The sequence below is a fragment of the Thamnophis sirtalis genome, unplaced genomic scaffold (assembly GCF_051295495.1).
Source record: "Thamnophis sirtalis isolate CommonGarterSnake01/CBP01778 unplaced genomic scaffold, rThaSir2_p1.2 scaffold_5, whole genome shotgun sequence".
Taxonomy (NCBI): domain Eukaryota; kingdom Metazoa; phylum Chordata; class Lepidosauria; order Squamata; family Natricidae; genus Thamnophis; species Thamnophis sirtalis.
In genome coordinates, this window is record NW_028261385.1 from 21,509,647 (window position 1) to 21,530,005 (window position 20,359).

At 38.6% G+C, this 20,359-nt stretch overlaps 1 protein-coding gene across 1 annotated transcript in view; it reads right to left on the minus strand.

Moving 5' to 3' along the window:
• Positions 1-5,249: 5,249 nt before the first annotated feature.
• Positions 5,250-20,359, minus strand: part of CPLANE1 (ciliogenesis and planar polarity effector complex subunit 1) — a 63,845-nt gene continuing 48,735 nt past the window's right edge. Inside the window, exons 40-53 of the mRNA XM_087715426.1 lie at positions 19,652-19,758; positions 18,931-19,126; positions 18,142-18,374; positions 17,011-17,104; positions 15,826-15,984; positions 15,054-15,087; positions 13,825-13,956; positions 12,837-12,999; positions 11,648-11,709; positions 10,451-10,615; positions 9,197-9,288; positions 8,358-8,480; positions 6,619-6,782; positions 5,250-6,029 (exon numbers count right to left, since the gene is read on the minus strand). Coding sequence (XP_087571552.1) covers positions 5,892-6,029; positions 6,619-6,782; positions 8,358-8,480; positions 9,197-9,288; positions 10,451-10,615; positions 11,648-11,709; positions 12,837-12,999; positions 13,825-13,956; positions 15,054-15,087; positions 15,826-15,984; positions 17,011-17,104; positions 18,142-18,374; positions 18,931-19,126; positions 19,652-19,758 — 1,862 coding nt within the window. The 3' untranslated portion in view covers positions 5,250-5,891. The remainder of the gene's footprint in view (positions 6,030-6,618; positions 6,783-8,357; positions 8,481-9,196; positions 9,289-10,450; positions 10,616-11,647; positions 11,710-12,836; positions 13,000-13,824; positions 13,957-15,053; positions 15,088-15,825; positions 15,985-17,010; positions 17,105-18,141; positions 18,375-18,930; positions 19,127-19,651; positions 19,759-20,359) is intronic.

Consider the following 20,359-nt stretch of genomic DNA (forward strand, 5'->3'; position numbering starts at 1 on the left):
ACTAAGGAGAAATAAGAATTTTTTGATAATGCATTACATGAAGAATTATTCCTATTCCTTAGGGTGATGGGCCCAAAATGTATGTAATTCTTTTAAAAAAATCTAGAGAAAATTGTTCCAGAGAAGGGGAGTACTGTTGGTGGTTAGTAAATTCTATTTCTATTTTTCTATGTTGAAGATTCCAGTTCATTCCACTGATTCATATTACATAAATAGATGGGACTTTTTGCCCTATAAACACATGGTTGTTTGTAGACTGAATCTGCTAAACTGGAACATTTTAGAAAGGGATATTCCTAAATACCAATAGGGCAGCATATATATTTAATATATAAATCAGCAAGTGGATCCAAAGCCAAATACATTTAAAGTGGACATAATTATTGGGCTTTGCTATCTCATATTATCAGTATCTTACAAGAAATATGATTCATTCCGCCCAACATCTGACAGTCGTTCTAGGGGGATGGGTTTAGTTGAACGGGATTATTTGAGCCCTAAAAACTACATTTTAAATATAAATACTGTATAAAATACTAGCTACATGCCCTCAGCTGAATGTTTGTCCATTATTGTACATATGCAGAATCATTTATGAGTGGGTGACCATTAAGTTTGAAATTTTTGTCCAAAAAGGAATGGAAACAAAGAATCAGAGTTTAATGGTGAAAAAGTCAAATGATTGCTGGCACCGTGGCACAGACCTATCAAGCAGAGGGCATGTTCTTGATGCACGCCTGGTAGCTTCTCCATCGTGGCAGGAGAGATACTTGACACTGTATCTTAAGTCTTCAAGAATTCTGAAAGTTAATTTGAGCTTTTGCAGTCACCTAATCACAATTCACCCATTTGGCCATATTACTCCCAAAATTACCAATTTTCAGCCAGTTAATCTCTTCATTGACTTCTAGTTCCTTCTTGAATAGCTAATCCAATTGCTATGACTAAATATTTGCCCAATTACCCCAACTGCTTGTTATCGCAGATCCGCAGATGATACTAAGATGGCAGGAATAGCTAACACTCCAGAAGATAGGCTTAAGATACGGGAAGAATCATGACAGACTTGAACATTGGACGCTATCTAACAACATGAAATTCAATGGTGAAAAAAGCATCTACATTTAGGCAAAAACCAAATGCACAGGTACATTTGGTACCTCACTCAGTAGTAGCAACTGTGAGAGGGATCTTGAAGTCCTAGTGGACAATCATTTAAATGAGCCAGCAGTGTGTCAAAAAAGCCTTCCATCCTTCCGAGGTGGGTGAAATGAGGACCCAGACTGTGGGGGCAATATGCTGACTCTGTAAACCACTTAGAGAGGGCTGAAAGCCCTATGAAGCGGTATATAAGTCTAACTGCTATTGCTAAGCCAACACAGTATCAGGCTGAGTTAACAGATAGAATCAAGATCACGTGAAGTGTTAATATCACTTTATAATGCCTTGGTAAGGCCACACTTGGAATACTGCATTCAGTTTTGGTCATCACGATGTAGAAAAGATGTGGCGACTCTAGAAAGAGTGCAGAGAAGAGCAACAAAGATGAATAAGGGACTGGAGGCTAAAACATGAACGGTTGCAGCAACTGGGTATGTCTAGTTTAATGAAAAGGACTAGGGGAGACATGATAGCAGTGTTCCAATATCTCAGGGGTGGCCACAAAGAAGAGGGAGTCAAACTATTCTCCAACACGCCTAAATGTAGTAGAAGAAGTAATGGGTGGAAACTAATCAAAGAGAGAAGCAACCTAGAATTAAGGAGAAATTTTCCGACAGTTAAAACAATTAATCAGTGGAACAACTTGTCTCCAGAAGTTGTGAATGCTCCAACACTGGAAGTTTTTAAGAAGAGATTGGATATCCATTTGTCTGAAGTGATTTAGGGTTTCCTGCCGAAGCAGGGGGTTGAACTAGAGACCTTCAAGGTTGCTTCCAACTCTGTTATTCTAAACTGATAATTAAATATAGGATGCAAGCAGATGGACTTGCTATGTATGACTGTAAACATCCATACCTTCCTCCCTCAACTTTGGCTTCAGAAAAAATGAAGCCGACTTAAAGTTTGAAGCTGGTTAATTCTGAGTTAAGAACTGGCAAAATCAAATGTAAAATCTAATAAATTGAAGTCTATGATTTCTCTTGTTCAGAGAATCCTTGTAGGTATAGTCCTTCTGTAACATTTATCATAAGGTTGTTTTCAATCAATCTCATTTTCAATCAAAGCCAAAACAATTATCTTCCTTAAAAGTTCTAGATTTTCACAGATGTTTCATGGAAATTTGAAATCCAGTTTTAATTTCTTACCTATCTCTTGCTATCTTGAGGGAAATATAGTGAGGTCTAAGAGTGATTATAGAGAAGCCCACAAAGGTACATAATTTTAATATTTTCACTGTAAAGCACTACTTTAGTTAACAAGTCAATGGTAGTTTAAAATCTGCAAAAATAAAACCACACTGTGAAAGTCATAGTTTTAAGAGAAATAATTGGAGTATGCCCATTCCATAAAAATAGACATTCTTAGCAATTTGATGTATTAACTGGAATTAACATAAGCAATGCTCTCAAGATATGCATTAGTCTGAAGCCATGTTAATCCACGCTATACTGTACAGGTAGTCCTTGATTTACAATCATTTGTTTAATGACCCTTCAAAGTCACAACAGCACTGAAAACAGTGACATAACTAGTTCTTGCAGCTACAACTGCTGCAGCATCCCCACGATCAAATGATGAGAATGAGTAACTTGGCAACCAGTATGTATTTTTGATGGTTACAGGGTCCTTGGGTCGTGTGATCAGAGGTGGTATTCAGTCAGTTCTGACGAATCGGTAGCAGAAATTTTGAGTAGTTCGGAGAACCATCAAACAGCCTGACCCCCACCCCACCCCCCAAACTGATTTTTTGTTGCCCTGCATAGGAGAAGGGAGCTGGAAAGCAGCAGGTGGAGAGGGAATGGGGATTTTGCAGTAACCTTCCCCCAGGAGGGGGGAGGGAATGGGGATTTTGCAGTATCCTTCCCCTGCCATGCCCACAAAGCCACACCCACAGAACTGGTAGTAAAAAAAAATTGAATTCTACCACTGCGACATGATCACATGTGTGACCTTCCCATTCACTTAACAGCTGCTTGATTCACTTAAAATGCAAAAAGGCATACAATTGAGAGGGACTCACTCAACAATTGCCTTGCTTAGGAACAGAAACTCTGTGATCGTAAATTAAGGACTACCTGTATTTACCCTATTAGATACATAAGCATTTTCCATGTCCCCACCAAACTCTAATTGGGACTGGCAACTCTGTTGCTAAGTAATGTCATAAACTGAAATGTTACAACTGCACGGATTTATGTCAGTGCAACAACGTATTATTGTGACTTGCAACTTCTCACTGACTTTGCTTGCGGAAAACTGGCTGTGAATATATCAAATGGTGATCATGTGACTGCAGGATACGAATGCATGCCAATTGCCAAGCATCCAAGTCATTATCACATGATTGCAGAAACATGACAGCTGCAAACTCAAGGACTGGTCATAACTATCCTTTGTGGCATCCTTGTAACTAGTCGTTGAATAAGAAGTCTCTAAGTGGGAACTCTGCATTTCCCTATCCAAGCTCTACACCAGGGGTGTCAAACTGGCGGCCCATGGGCCGGATGCATCACGCACAGGCCACACCTACCCCAGCTCTGCAAAGGGGAAAAACGTCACAATATATCACGCGACGCCACGAGTTTGACATCCGTGCTCTGCACTTTTTTTTCAGAGTGTTTTTTGTAATAACAGTAATTAGGAGTAGTATTAGGAGAGCAAGGAGGAACAAATCATAATTTTACACTCTTCCATAGATATCTTATCATCAATACGTTAAACAATTGATTCAGTCAAATGTATTGCATATCTAGAATATTGCTGTACAACATCTACAAATACGGATAAAGATGTAATCCTGATTTACAATGTTACATCATCCTGGTATCACAACGTCCATCTCATCCTGCTGTCCGAATCTCCTGAATGGCACCAGATTATCTAATTAAGCACTCTAAAGGTTCTTTCATCCCATTAAAATATAATGGGGGCGTCTTTATTTACAAATCTCATCTTAATTACAAAAGGAATCATCTCACTAGTAATTAGGCAAAAGGATTAGAGTTCATTTCATTACCAAATATAGTAGAAGGAGAATCGTTTAGTTTACAATAGCCCAGTCTAGCAATGTCTGTTCAAAATAGCTATGAAAAGGCACCAGCTTTTGTGAGTGATAGTTAGCTTCATTAGAATCCTCTTCCACCATAGTTTGGAGGCACAGCAACAACAATAGACAAGAAATGAAGAAAACATTAAAAACTCAAACTGGCTTCACCCAAATTCCCAGAGGAATAACAGGTAAAAAGATAAAGGTTCCCCTCGCACATATGTGCTAGTCATTCTCGACTCTAGGGGGTGGTGCTCATCTCCGTTAGAAGCCAAAGAGCCAGCGCTGTGCGAAGGGTCTCCGGGGTCATATGGCCGGCATGACTAAACGTCAAAGGCGCACAGAGCGCTGTTACCTTCCCACTAAAAGTGGTTCTTATTTTTCTACTTGCATTTTTACATGCTTTCAAACTGCTAGGTTGGCAGAAGCTGGGACAAGTAACGGGAGCTCACTGAGTTACGTGGCGCTAGGGATTCGAACCACCCACCTTTCTGATTGACAAGCTCAGCATCTTAGCCACTTAGCCACTGAGTTCCTCTATAAGAGGACAGGAAGGCAAAACAGCCTTTCAAGATTGTTACTACAACCTATCTACAGCCTAGTCCAGGAGAGTGCCAGTCGTTCTCGGAAGCCTGTTTCCTTAGCTAACCTGTCTCAAAGGGCTGACAATCAGCTACTGTCCAATGGAGAATTTCAGTGTGTAAAAGGGATCCCAAACTAGGAGCCAGAACATGCCTTTATGATAAACTATAACATTGGCAAATTTTGTAAAATGAGTATATGAAATACCTGTTATTTTCTTAGCACGAACATAAATATTTATCGACTCAGAATGTTTCAACATCTTGCATTTTAAAAGAACTCAAAATGGCTCGAAGGTTCTGATGGAAGATATATTCCGGAAATTTCAAGTATTCCACCAATAAGAATAGTAAGAACTAAAAACAAGCCCCTTGTATCCACATTTTCATCTTAAGGTTCAAAGTAGATATGCTGTTAGTATAGCAGCCATCCTAATGAAAAAATTCACCAAGAAAATGAATTTAAAAAATGAAACTGTTTTAAATATTTACATAGTAAAAGAGGCAACATATTTTAAGGCCTGATTATCTTTCACAGACTACCAAAAAAAATAACACAGCAAGAGATACTGGATATCAGCAAAACCTTCAAAACAAATATAGAACACAAACTTAGGATATAACACAAACTTATGATATAACACAAACTTATCACCCACACCAAAACATTTTTAAATGTAACAAAACAACAAGCCCAAAACATTTTATTATATAAAAATATTTAAATGTTCATAATTTTAAGCAAGATTCATTGAAATTGAGATGCATTCTAATTCTAAACATTCTTTTAGAAATACAATAACACCCGTAGGACCTTATTTGCCAGATTTATTAAACATCTACATATTCTACAAATCCTAAAACGCCATCCTGTGGAACAGCACTACCACCATCAATCAAATTATTCTGAAGGTAATTGTTTTTTTTTTTAATTCCTTGAATTTTTCTGTAACATTATGCAGAATTTCCTGAATGGATGAATGTTGTCCCTTGATGTTAATTGTTGTGCCATTGGTTGATGATCTTCCAACTTCACCACCAGTCATTCATTTACATATTCCATTTAATGTCCTTTTAAAGACCAGAACAGGCAAGATACGTTTTTACTTCTCCTCCACATTTGCTACCATAGCCTCTATGGCATTCCAGTCCAGCTTGCTAAGGATGCTGCTGGTACTTTCACTCATACTGTCAATATTATTAAGACTGGCAATGGAGCAAGCATCTTCTAGAAGTGATTCCTGGAGAGAAAAAGAGAAGCATGATGGAGATAAGAAATAGACCAGTCAAGAGACCTTTTCAAGGCCAAAAAAGTCTTTTCCCGCTTGGGTTAAAATTAGACCACCTAATACGAAAGTATATACTGTATTTTTTGGAGTATAAGATGCATCAAGGTTTTGAAGAGGCAAATTAAAAAAAAAACATTTTTGCACTCTGCAGATCTCCTAAAAACGGTCTGTTTTTCATGAAAACGGGCCCATTCCCCCCCCCCGCAAAAAGGGCATGAATAGCCTTTAGGAGGCTTGCAGAGTGCGCCGGGGGGGTGGGCCGCCCCCCAAAATGAGCAAAAAACAGTCCATTTGTGTGACACACACACACCCTTTTTAAAAAAAACTCTGAGACTACAGTCCTATATTTTTTTGGAGTAGAAGAGTCACAAGAATTTATCAATTCCAAAAGTAGATTTGAGATCAATATGAAAAAGCACTGTAAACAATGAGACTCTGATCCTTCTCCCAGGAGAGATATAAATACCAAATAAAATGAAGAAGCAAACAAGGAACTATTTCAGAGCTATCGCCTGATTTGTTCTATTTTTGCCATCCTCACCTTCTTGAAATGTACATTCGATGTGCCGTACAGTATTTGTTGGATCTCTTCGGGGACACTCCAGCCACTCACAGTATTGTCATCAGTCTCTTCCGTAGCTTGAGATGTCATAGTAGACGTGAAGAACCTTTTCTCATTCATTGACTCTCTTGTCTGATCAAAAGCTGGAGGGGAACAAATGGTTGAAAGATTTTGTATTTTGGTTTATTTAAATTTCTTACTATTTAAGCATTCAGTAATTTGGACCTAAATTTTGAACCCAATTTGATAAAAGTAAGTTTTAGTGCTGCTTTTTTATATCTCTTAAACTATCTAAAAGGGACCTTCTAGTTAAGCATTTCTATTTGACTTCAGGCTATTCTCCCATGGTTGACCTTGGTATCTATCCTGCATCTGTTAATCAATGACAGAGACAGAGGACCACTGAAGATCTCACAGGCTTTTCCTCCCAGCTTCAACATCCCAACAATTATGGAGCCATAAAAGGACTGCAAGAGTCCTTGAGCATGAATGGAGGGAGGCTCACTGTCAAGGATATTAGCAACTCTGTTAATCTATGTTTTCCTGTCCCTTAATATATGTGTGACCGAATTGGCATTCTTCTCATTCAGGTGTGGGGCATCAAGAGGCAATCCTATATGTTCCTGTACTTCCTTCATGTCCATTAAAAGAAGACTATGAGCTTCAAAACAGCGTCAATGCTGCCAAGTTATGTTAAAAAGTTATTATAAAGTATGAGTCTATACTGCTCATAATATTGGGATAGAGAATATTTTCCCACAAGCGTTCACAAGCTCAGAAGAAAAACATATATATAGGCCTTGCATAGAATTTACTGTCAGGCCTGCAGCCATCTTTTCTTTTGGCTCTTTGGCCTGCCACACTTTCTATTATTCTACTATCCATTTTCTATTGTGGGAAAATGGGAGGGGGGATTGTATGGAGTTAGATGATATGTAGCCATAACAAAATTCTTTCTAGAAAGCCAAGGTCATCCTTTGTCTTTGTACCTCTGCACCTGACTGGAATTGGATGGGTGGAACTGCCAGTATGGTAGTGCGAGATTGGACCATGTGATGGACTTGTGGGTGTGGGGGCAAGTTCTTGAACTTTCAACTGGGTGGGGAAAGCCAGGAAGCTTTCAGATTCGGGTTTTCCCAGATGTGCCAACATGGCTCTCTTAATAAATGGGAACTTTGAGGAATGCTTTGCCTCATACTCTTATTTTGGATGGTATTTGGAATCCTGACGTTTATCTCCATAGCTATCAATTTTTGGACTACAATTATTGCTTGCAGAACTTTTTTAAAATCTCTTTATAATAGTGGTGACTCTCTTTAATGAGGCTTCCAAACAATGTAGGGTTAGGGTTAGGGCCCACCCACGCTCCCAAGTTCTGGAAAGCATTCCAACTAAGAAGAGAGGAAGACATTTATACTGTAAGTTCTGCCAATGATCCATTTAGATAAATTTTGACTTCTTCAGCTCATGAGATAAAGGTCTTCTGTGAGCTATCTCAGTTCACCTAATGATTGGATTTGTACTAAAGGATCACTAAAGTACTCAAAGCCAGTGAACAAGAAAAGTTAAAATCTGGAAAAGTCCCATCACTATGAATTCATCCAAACTGAAAAAGCCCAGCAACGGGAGATCTTTTTTCTAAAAAACAGAAGGCATCTAAAGGGACCATGTAGAGATGAGGGCCAATGAATAGCATTGAGTTTTGTGCCATTACAAACCATGGCTTCTCAGGTCCAGCCTGTTACTCGGCCATTGCCTCTGGTTTCTACGGCTTCTCCCATATGCTTCACCTTGATGGGCTTCTAGTGACATTCTTCTGTAAGGACTTTGGCAGAGTCGACCTTAAGCAAAAAAAAAAAGGCAACAAAACTGTTCCTTTCACATCATGGATTAGGAACTTCAAACAAAGTTACCAGATTACAATTCAGTGGGATCTAGCGATCTTTACTATCTTCACACCATGGCAGAAGTCTAGAGTTTCTTTGCTATATATTTCTGTTTGCATCACCCTAAAATTTCAAGGTTCTATTGAAATGGAATTAAAATAGAATAGAATAACAGAATTGGAAGAGACCTTGGAGGTCTTCTATTCCAACCCCCTGCTTAGGCAGAATACCTTATATAATTTCAGACCAATTGTTATCCAACATATTCTTAAAAACTTCCAGTGTTTTGGAGCATTCACAACTTCTGGAGGCAAGCTGTTCCACTGATTAATTGTTCGAACTGTCAGGAAATTTTGTTCTAAGTTGTTTCTCTCCTTGATTCGTTTCCACCCATTGCTTCTTGTCCTACCCTCAGATGCTTTGGAGAATAGCTTGACTCCCTCTTCTTTGTGGCAGCCCCTGAGATATTGAAACACTATTATCATGTCTCCCCTGGTCCTTCTTTTCATTAAACTAATGTTCCATTTCTCCATAAAGCTTGTTTGCTTATTTCTTTAAACATTATGATGCAAGATATATGTGTAAGTGTTACAGTCTATAAAATGCACCATGCACTTTGTACTTACAATTTTGATAACTGGCATGATAAAAAGCAGATCTTTGTTTCTTACCCTTTTTCCGATCTGTGTCACAAGACAGACTTGAGAGGGATCTTGCTGGACCCAAACCAACTTTGGCAAATGGTTTGCTCCTCCCATGGAAACTTCAATAAAAATATATATATTTATAATTGCAACAATTATTCTAGAACTCTTTGAAAATACATAAACTGTAATATGTAGGCTGGTCGCAAGGCAAAGGGTGAGGCACAAAAATGAGCAAAACGGCCCGTTTTTCACAAAAACAGGCCCGTTTTTCACAAAAACAGGCCCGTTTTTCATGGATAGCCTTTAGGAAGCTTATAGAGTGCTCCTGGGGACTGGGAGGGGGTGAAACTGAGCAAAAAACAGGCTGTTTTTCGCTCATTTCTGCCCTCCCCAGCCCCCAGGAGCTCTCTAAAAGCTTCCTAGAGGCTCTGCACAGCCATTTTAGTGAAAGGGGCGGGGTTTCGGGAGGCCAAAAATGCTGTATTCCGTGTATAAGACGCACCCAGATTTTCAGCCTCTTTTTTGAGGGAAAAAGGTGCATCTTATACTCCGAAAAATACGGTAGTTTCTGTCTTTTCTTCCTCTTTCTTGTTTGTTCCCCTTTGACTGCCTGACTACCTAATTTGCTTTCTCTGACTCTTGGAATGTATTGGGACTATTCTACTACTCTTTGGACTGTACCGGCATTTTTCAGGCAACCATTCTCTGCTAGGCATTTGAATTACCGTGTTTTCCCGAAAATAAAACTGAGTCTTATATTATTTTTTGCTCCAAAAGATGCATTAGGGCTTATTTTCCAGTTAGGTCTTATTTTGGGGGAAATACACTACTAATTGCGTCCGTCTGGCTGATGATCTTAAGTGGGGCTTATTTTTGGGGTATGGCTTATATTATGAGCATCCTGAAAAATCATGCTAGGGTTTAATTTCCGGTTGGGTCTTATTATCGGGGAAACGGGGTACTTTCCTGTTGACTGCTCACTTCTTAAAACTGTGGTAAATATTTCAACTTTGGAATACTGTGTCTGCACCTGCGTGCCAGCAATTTTGAAACAGAACACCCAAAATAAGTGTGTCAACCATCCCTCAGTACATTGCCATTGCTATGATACTGGACTACTGTGAAGTTAAAAGTTAAAATTAGTGCTCTAATTTGGCAATACTTTTTTTCCAGGAGTAAGAGCAACTGTGTTCAGAAGCCTTGCATAGGATTGTCACATTGGTAAATCTGAGAATGAAGCAAGAAAATTAATATCAGTACTACTTTGCAATAAGTTACCCTCCAGCAGAAGCGATGCGCGGCTGCTTAAAATCATAAGTTGATTTTCTTCCAGATGATGGTTTATATTGACTGGAAGGGAGCTGCGCAGTGTCAGACAGCAAGTCATGCATCAGACTGAGAGCTTCGTTGACTCTTAAGTTATGATGTTCAGCTAGCAAGACCCTTCAGAGAAAGCAAATGACCCAGTTTAAGTACTAGCTACTCAACAATTGCAGATATATACATTTTAAACAAACATCCCTTCTAGGTTATTTAAAAGCAATGTAAGTTTGTCACTACTGGGGAGAAAAGGAGACACATAAAAATATTTTATATACAAGAAAAACATACTAGTAGAAGTACAGGTAGTCCTTGATTTACAACAGCTAATTCAGTGACCGTTCAACTTTACAACATCACTGAAAAAAGTGACTGATGACCATTTTTCATAGTTATGACTGTTGCAGCTTCCCATGGTCATGTGATTAATTAGATGCTTGGCAATTGGTTCATATTTATGATGGTTGCAGTGCAAAACCAAGTCAATGGGGTTCACTTAAAAACTGTTACTAATTAACACAACTGTGGCAAGAAAGGTCGTAAAATGGGACAAAATTCATTTAACAACTGTCTTACTTAGCAACAGAAATTTTTAGCTCAACAATGGTCATAAGTCAAGGACTACCTGTAATCTGTAGGAAAGAGACATTATTTTGATTTTGTCTGTTCTACTTTCATATAATGAAGAAGTTCAGAGACAAGAGAACCAAAAATGTCAAATACTTTAGTAACAATGAAAGTTGCTGAGGAAAATCTGTAGAAAAGTTTGGGTCCATCTTCATCAGGTTTGCATCAGTGATGTACGTTCTCTTAAAATGTAGAAACATGCCAAACAATATGGAATTTGGAATTCCCAAAAGATTCAAGTCTATAGAAGAATAAATTTACCCACAGAATGAATACAACATAATAGTTTTATAGTGTTCCCAACACAAAGTTTCTCTTTCAACTGGGTTTTAATAGTTCTACTCAAAATGTTCCCAAAATTTTCTTTCATCTTATCCCTGGGGCACATAATTCAAATGCCTTATCCTAGAATTATTTCATTCATAAAATTTGACAGACCAGTGAAAGATATAGGATGAGATGTAGACAATTTACACTTAATAGCTCAATTGCCACATACAGTGGATTAAAAGTCTAGAAATAACATACTTATCTTTCTCCTTTTTCTTTTTCTGTTGTAATTTAATCTCTCGTGTTGACAGTCCAAGGGGCTATACAAAAAATGCAAACAGATATGTATATCAGTTATCTGGTCTGTAACATTAACTATTCTAATTGAGAACTGAGAGAGTTTAATATTATTTAATATTTACTGATGAAATGCTTACTGTTTATTACATACATTGCTAGATTTTACTCTGTAACAATTAACATTTGAAACAAGTAAGAGTACTAGGTCTGAGTAATTTTACAGGAAAATAATTCTTTAAATTTCTCTATTTTTTAAATCCCCTTTTTCAGCCTTCTGAGTCCCTTTTCCTTTGGTGCAAACCCTTAACATTAATATTAAGATATGTTTACAGAGAGATTTGAATGTTTTAGAATTATAATACTGGGTTAGTAATCCTAGCTTTTAGTCATTGTATATCTCTTATAAGAGAAGATGTTATTATTAAACGGATGTAATTTTTCTTGATTGTACTTTATGTTAGACGATGACTGAAATAAATATTTGACTCCTAAAGAAAAGCTCACTTTTCAAGCTCACATCAAGATTATTTTTAACCATCAAGATTATTTTTTTAAAGTTTTCCTTGTCCTTAGAGATGACAATTTCTAGCTGTTTGATGTTATTGTTTCATGCAGAAGAATTTTCCATCATGGTCTTGCAGAGATTTTAAAACTTCATAAAGATTTTAGCAGTCTAAAGTCTCCTGGCAGAACCTGTTCTTCCTGGACAATGGCCATTCCCTCTGAATCATGCTGTCAAAGATTGAGACCTAGAGAAATGTTGAATTACTCTCACTTAGGCTTCTAAGGACAAGGTTCCAGGGACGCGTGGCTCAGTGGCTAAGACATTGAGCTTGTTGAATCCCTAGTGCCACTTAACGGAATGAGCTCCCGTTACTTGTCCCAGCTTCTGCCAACCTAGCAGTTTGAAAGCTTGTAAAAATGCAATTTTTTTAAAGGAACTTACAGTGGGTAAATTCATGTTCTAGAATTGTTACTATTATTCATCTTCATGTTTCTTTTCACATTTGATTTGATAATCGATATGTCATCTTTTTGAAGAGGTGGCCATCCAGATTTAAAAATACAATTTTAGAACAGAGAGATTCATATTGATAAAATTTCTCCTTTTAATCTACTTTTAACAATTCAACACAAATAGCCTTACCATCTTTCTCAAATGGAATGGATTGTGCTCTTTTGCCCGTTTTTCAGACAGAGTTTGCATATATTCAGCAAGCCTCTCTTTTCGTTTTCTTTTCATCCAAGCATGTAACTCTTTTTTATCCTTCTCAGCTTTATAAGTCTGTTTATGTGGTTTATTTGAAAGACTGAAATAACAAAGTCAGAGTCGATGACATTATTGTCTTACATCATGATTCTTAACTAAGATAGGAATAGAGCATCTTTTGCTACCAAATATTTAATGACTCCAGAATCATATAGTGGAAATAAACTATTTGTGAATTTGTAATAACAGCCAGAAATTGCAAAGGCCATTGTTATTTAAAGTAAGGGGGGGGGGGACCAAGTCAAAGTAAAAATATTACAAACTGCTGAAATTTACAGGAAAAAAAGTATGGCTGCTAATCATACATAAAGTGTTGTTTTCCCCTTTTTCTGTTGTTATTTAGAGCAGGGGTGTCAAACTGACGACAGTGTCATGTGACTTTCTTCCCCTTCGCTAAACTGGCTGTGGGTGCGGCCAGGGCGTGATGCATCCGGCCCGCGGTCCATGAGTTTGACATCCCTGATTTGGAGATAACCACTAGTCCCAATTATTTAATTGACTGGTGGAAATCCTAGGTATGGAAACTAGCAATTCCATCTTCCTATGGATATTGATTCATTCATAGTCTGTCATTGGAGGCACATGAGGTGAGCATCCCTGATCAGAATCACCAGCCACTAGTAGTTGCCATTACACAATTAAAGTTGAACAGTGACTCTCTATGCATCAAGATCGGTGCATCTACAACGAAGTTGGTTTCTTCATGTGTATATAACAAGAATGACTACAGATAGTAAATACATCAACTTCCTGTTTTTTGCCCTATCCAAAAGCAACTACTGTTTATCATGTCTATACACCTGGGTGCATCATACAACCTAACATATGTAGATCAAAGTTATTAAAAGTATCAACGTAACACTACCTGGCTATTTTTTTAGCTTGGATTTCTGAAAGGCCCAGCTCTAAAGGAGAAACCCCATTCTCCACTATAAGATCATTAATGATGTCCAAAACATCACTGAAGCCAGTGATTTGAAGGCAATCGTCTGAACATCTATAGGAAAAAAAAAACCCAATTAAATTGCTGCAAGCAGGAAAGCTACTTTTAAAAATATACACAGAGATCAAATAATATCACAATGACACTTCTAAACCTTTACACAAAACAATAACTGGAATATAAGGATGCCATGAATATACAAGCAAAAGATGGATTTTAATCATTTTCTCACACTGCAGGTCATTCTTGCTTAGTGTCTGTTCATTCAGCAATTTCTTGAACTTACAAGGCACTGAACAAATGGATGTTACAGCTGTTACAGCGTCCCATCAGTCACATGATCAGAATTTTCTTGGCAACCAGCCTGCATGTACAACCACAGCGTGGACTCCAGCTCCCCCACATGTCTCTTTCTTCTGTCTTTTCAGCCGCCCTGCATGTTATTGTGGGCTACTCGACACCCCCCTCCCTGACATTGCCATCTTCTTCCTCCCACTGCTGACCTGGGATTGGGGACTAGGCAAAGGCACAACCCTGGGATAGACACGGTGAACTTGACAGGGCAGCAGAACCCGATCTGCCAAAAGGAGCTCGCTAGGCCTCGCTAGGGAAGTGGCAGTGGGACAGAGTCAGCAGGCCATACAGGCCAGAAGAAGCATAAGGGCTGCTGCAGGCAGGCGTCCAATGTGCCAGTGGGTGGAAAAAATGTGGGAGTGATTTCTGATTTCCTACCAGCTTGTCCATTGCTTTTGATTGTGGAAAGTTGGAAAAAAACGTTAGAAATTATGACATGACCATGGCTTGCTGCAACACCAAAATCAGGACTTGTGCACTGAACATCCAGATCGTGATCTGATGACCCCAGGAAAGCAGTGATGACTGGAATTTCTGAACTGATTATAAGTCCCCCTCGTTCAGTTTTATCGTTATCTATGAATGGTTGCTGAATGAGTGATTGTTTGGCTCTTCAACAAAAACTTTAGTAAATGCTCTATAATCACTATAAAAGAACTTCTTCCTATATTTTTGAAATCTGCCATTAAATAGAAGACAGAATCTATTTTCAAAACTGGTATACTGATAACAAAGTGGTAGGAACATCTCCCAATATGACTCCAGTAAATGCTTCTGAAATATTTTCTCATACATACCTCTCATATTGTTCTTCCATTTTAAAACTAATATCTATAAAAACAAAAACAAAAATCATCACTAACTTTTAAGGTTAATAAAAATAAACCAACTTTTAGCTTGGTTTATTAATAAAATTACTTAAAATATTAATCATTTAAAATAATATTTCCTTTCATAAGAATGTTATGGGTGAGTGACAGAGACTTCCTTATGCGATAAAAGCTCAAAGGTCCCTTCCAGTTCTATTCTGATTGAATTTAATGTAAAAATATGGATATGCTACTAGCAAATAACATATTCTAAGGTAAAGGTTCTTCTCGCACATATGTGCTAGTCATTCCCGACTCTAGGGGGCGTGGCTCATCTCAGTTTCAAAGCCGAAGAGCCATCGCTGTCCGAAGACGTCTGCGTGGTCATGTGGCTGGCATGACTAAAGGCCAAAGGCGCACAGAACGCTGTTACCTTCCCATCAAAGTGGTCCCTATTTTTCTACTTGCATTTTTTATCTGCTTTCAAACTGCTAGATTGGCAGAAGCTGGGACAAGTAACGGGAGCTCACTCTGTTATGCGGCACTAGGGATTCGAACCACTGAACTGTTGACCTTTCTGATCGACAAGCTCAGCATCTTAACCTCAGAGTCCTACGGGATTGGGCGGCATACAAATCTATTAAATTTCAATTTCAATTTCAACCACTGAACCACAGCGTCCCAACATATTCTATAAACAACTAAAAAGATGGTTTACAAAATTACCCAATAAAATGCAAAAAACAAGAAAGAGTAATACCAGCAAACAACTCGTTGACCCTGGGATGATTAGCAGCTGATCCTGAAGGTGAAACAGAAGGTGTTTTTAAGGCAATGAAATCCTTTGGGGAAGATTCTGCTTCTAAGAAGTCTTTTTCATCTGTAAAATTCTCCACTCTTACACGGGTTGAATAACGTTCTAGTTGAACAGAAGAACAGAGTGAAACCAAAGTTAAAAGGAAGATCATATAAAAAGTTATGCGATGTTCAGGATAAAAGCTATGTTCCTCTCTTACAGCAAATACAACAAAGAATTGAGTGCAGATTTGTTATGGCACTTGGGTTGATGGGCAGTAAAGGAGTGATAATCCTTTAAAACTCAGGACATGCTTATTGATACCATAGCATCACTTAAAAAAACCAAGAGATTTCAGTAGCATAACAACTCTTATCAACTGCAGCCGTAATGTGAATCAGTCACTCAAGATGAAACTGCAGTCGTTATGTCAATCAGTCACTTATCTTCCATTGGTAGCTTCCCAAATATTTGTGATCTACAACAGAGTTATAAGACTGCTGGTTGGAGTTGGAAGACTAAGTAACATTATAACCAGAATTAATCCGTTTCCATAGCAAATGTCCAAATTCAGTTCCAGTCTGGCTTTGATCTTTAAAATCTGTCCTAGGATTATGACCATTTGTTCAGTTACTGTTCAAAGGAATGATGGTGCTGAACAAATAGTTCTTAGGACTGGTCCTGAGAGTTCCATCTGCTGCAACATCCCTACTGTCACTTGATCACAATCAGGTGACTGATTGTAAAAAGGCAGTCACATGATCATGATTTCTGACATTCCCTGCTTATTTCCACAAGCAAAATCCATGGGGAATCCTGCAGAAAATCATAAATTGCAATCATGTGAACTTAAGAACCCACCTCATCCTTGGGTTATGTTAGGAACCGGTACTGCTTATTAAATTGCCTTTAATAAGCAATGCAGTCAAATGACATTGTGATTTATGACTGCATTGTTTAGTGACGGAAATCCTGATCCCCATTGTAACCTAAGACCAGACTTCTCTTCTTCCCTATATAGCTACCAAATCTCATCTATGTGTTCCTATTATGTAAAGGGAGATATATTCTGAATCACCTATTCCCTTCCATATCAAACTGCCATATAGTCATAATATCTTCAACCCAACTCTCACTTAGTAAACTCACCTGCTTTGCAAAGCTGAACACCTGGTGCAAAGAACAATATGTCATCTTCTTCTTGCTCAGGTATCACACTGACATATTTTGAGGTTTCCCCAAACTGTAAAAAAGAGACACTTGTGACATGCAGCTTTCTCACCTACATCTGCATATAATAAATATTACAATTTATGTCTTTTTCTGAGCATCTCTTTTCCATTTCAATTAATACACAAGTCTAAGGTTAACCCAAATACACTGAAAAAAATACAACTGTTAATATTTTTAAAAAATCTCTCCTTTGTAGATTTTTGTTCACACCTGCAGAAGTTTCTTTTATAAATTGGAAAGTACATCTACGTTTTTAACACTGAGTTTATTGCAGTTTATTATTTTTGCCAATATCTATCCTCACAATGAAAGTAGTAATAAAATTCTACACTTTACATATTGGTTTGCATTTAATTTCCCCCCCCCATTAAAATAAATTAAAATTAAATTGATTACTGATCAATGAACTATTTTCTTCAATCACAGTAAATTCATTTACATCCCTAACTTTCACACAGTTTTCTAAGCAACTCACTACCAGCCAGAAATCCTGTATCATATCAAAGACATGTGCTTTCTCCTCCAGTTGAAAGTACATACAATTACAATCTATTTAAACAAATACCCTATTCAGGGGTGGGATTCAGCCACCCTTATGCTTCATCTGTCCTGTATGGGCGAACTGGATGCTAATTTTACATCTGGTTCACTGAACCAGTAGTTGGAAGGATTGACTGGCCCCACCCCACCCCTCCCAGGAGTCTCCATGCAGCCCATTCATCATGCCAGGTAAGTCCAGGACCCACAAAGAGGCTCTGGGAGGCAGAAAAACAGGCCTCCTGGAAGTTCCAGAAGTCAGGAAATGGGTCTGTTTCCAGCCTCCGGAGCCCTTTTTCACCGTCCCGGAAGCTTGAGGAAAGCCTCCGGAGCCTCGGAAGGACTAACACACACACACTATCGTGGTGCAGCAGGCTGAGTAGGCCATGCGCCCCATTGCCATGCCCACCCAGCAACCGGGCAGAGAATTGGTTAAATTTTTTCAATCCACCCTTGAACCTGTTACCAAGGAGAGAAGGATTTAAAATAAAAACATTAAGTAAAATATACCAATTTAGTAGTGCTATATTCTTTCTCCATTCTTTCTGTCAAATTTTGTAAGTACGATAGTTGTCTATCCATTTCTTGTAGTTTTCCAGAAAAATGCTCTCTGCTGATCTTTTGCCCCGCGTAAATACTGGAAAAATCTTCATGAAGGAGACTCGACGTAAGAGGATCGCCAGCATTTTCCTCCTCTGTTACACTTGGTGGTAGTAGAGATAATTCCATTTCGGGACTCTTGTCTTTCGATCAAAGACAAAAAAAGCGCAAGATATTTCCAAATGCAGAGGACTACAGGTAGTTTTCAACATACAACAGTTCGGTTAGTGACCATTCAAAGTTACAAAAGCGCTGAAAAAGTGACATCTGACCTTTTTCAGTTACAACTTTTGCAGCATCCCCATGATCATGTGATCAAAATTCAGAGGATTGGCATCTGATTCATCTTTGTGACTGTTGCTCTGTGACCTTCTGACAAGCAAAGTCAATGGGGAAGCCATATTTACTTAACAACCAGGTTACTAATTAATCAACTGCAGTGATTCACTTAACAACTGTGGCAAGAAAGGTTGTAAAAGGGGGCAAAACTCACTTAACAACAGAAATTTTGAGCTCAATTGTGGACATAAGTTGAGGACTACCTGCAAAGGGTTTAATTGAAAGTCACAATAAAGTTTTATTTATCTACAAAATTTCAAAGTGTACTCACAAAGTGCCACCAAGCTCTCAGTCTAGAGAGATACCGATAAGTACATTTTAAAAGCAAATTATTACGAAACAAAAATTGTAGATGTTTACCTTGTCGCTCAAATTCATCCAGTGGTAATACACTGGCAAAAGAGACTGCTGGATAATACAGCTTTGTAGAAGCTGGGAATTCAGACTTCACAGGTTGCGTGACAATAGGCTGTGCAGTGGGCGCAGATTTAACTGGCAAATTCTTGAGAAGATCACCAGACTCTATATCGGTCACACTGATATATCTCTGTTCAGCCTACACCATATATTAAAACAAATCAACAAACCAAACTGTAAGTAGCAAACATGTTAAACTATGAAATATTTATAAAACTTTGTTGAAGAACTGAACCTCTCCCCTCCTGTAACTGACAAATTTATTGAATAGTTTAGACCAGGGGTGTCAAACTCGATTTCATTGAGGGCCGCATAAGGGTCGGGTTTGACCTCACAGGACCAGGGTTGGGCATTGGCTAGGGTGGGCATGGCCAGCTCGATATCACTTGTGTCGAGGGTGCCTATGGTGACCCAAGCATTCTGCCAGGGAAAACGGGCTCCCAATCTCCGTTTTCGGTTGGGACGGCCTCCTGCAAACCTCTGCCACGAAAATGGAGTTTGGGAGCCCTTTTTTGGTGACAGAGGCACTGTGGGCCAGTCCTTTGCTATTTCCAGGGAGGCCGCGCGGGCCAGATCTAAGCACCCCACAGGCTGGATCTGGGCCCCGGGCCTTGAGTTTGACACCTCTGGTTTAGACAGATGGCTGCATTTTCAGGAGACTGACCAAATCAGATGAAGATGGCAAAGGTGTCTCTGTCGTTGCGCTGGCTGACTTAAAGTTGAAATACAACTCCGGCGGCAAAGTCTGAGGAACGCAAGAAGGCAACAGTTCTAAAGAAGAAGAAAATATGGTTAAAAGTCACCCAAGGTTCAGATGCAACTCAGAGAGCTGAAAAAGACTACTTGGAAAGATGAACAGCATGGCCATGACTCCTGAAATGCTAAAAATGTAATTGCAGAGCAAGGGCCTTTTTTTGACAGCCAAATAAAGTGTAAGCAAGCTTACTTCTAAAGTCATGTGTTTTGTTAAGGCCTTTGAAGCATCTTATTGTGGTTTAAAGTTTATGGCTTGGTTTAATTATCATTTAGATGTTGGAAATACAGGTACATACAAGAAATAAAACCCACTGTGATGGGAGCCTTAAGCTAAATTTACTTAAAAACAAATGAGCCTCACTTGGAAAAAAAAAAAAACTAGAAAATCTTGGGTTTGGGTAGCTGCTTCCTTGTTTCATCCATGGTGACCTTCACCCTCCTTACAAAAAGGATTTGGGTATGATTACAACTATCAAAATGGATGTAGTGGCTCAGTGGCTAAGACGTTGAGCTTGTCGATCAGAAAGGTCGGCAGTTCAAATCCCTAGCGCAGCATAACCGTGTTGAGTTCCTGTTATTTGTCCCAGCTTCTGCCAACCTAGCAGTTCAAAAGCAT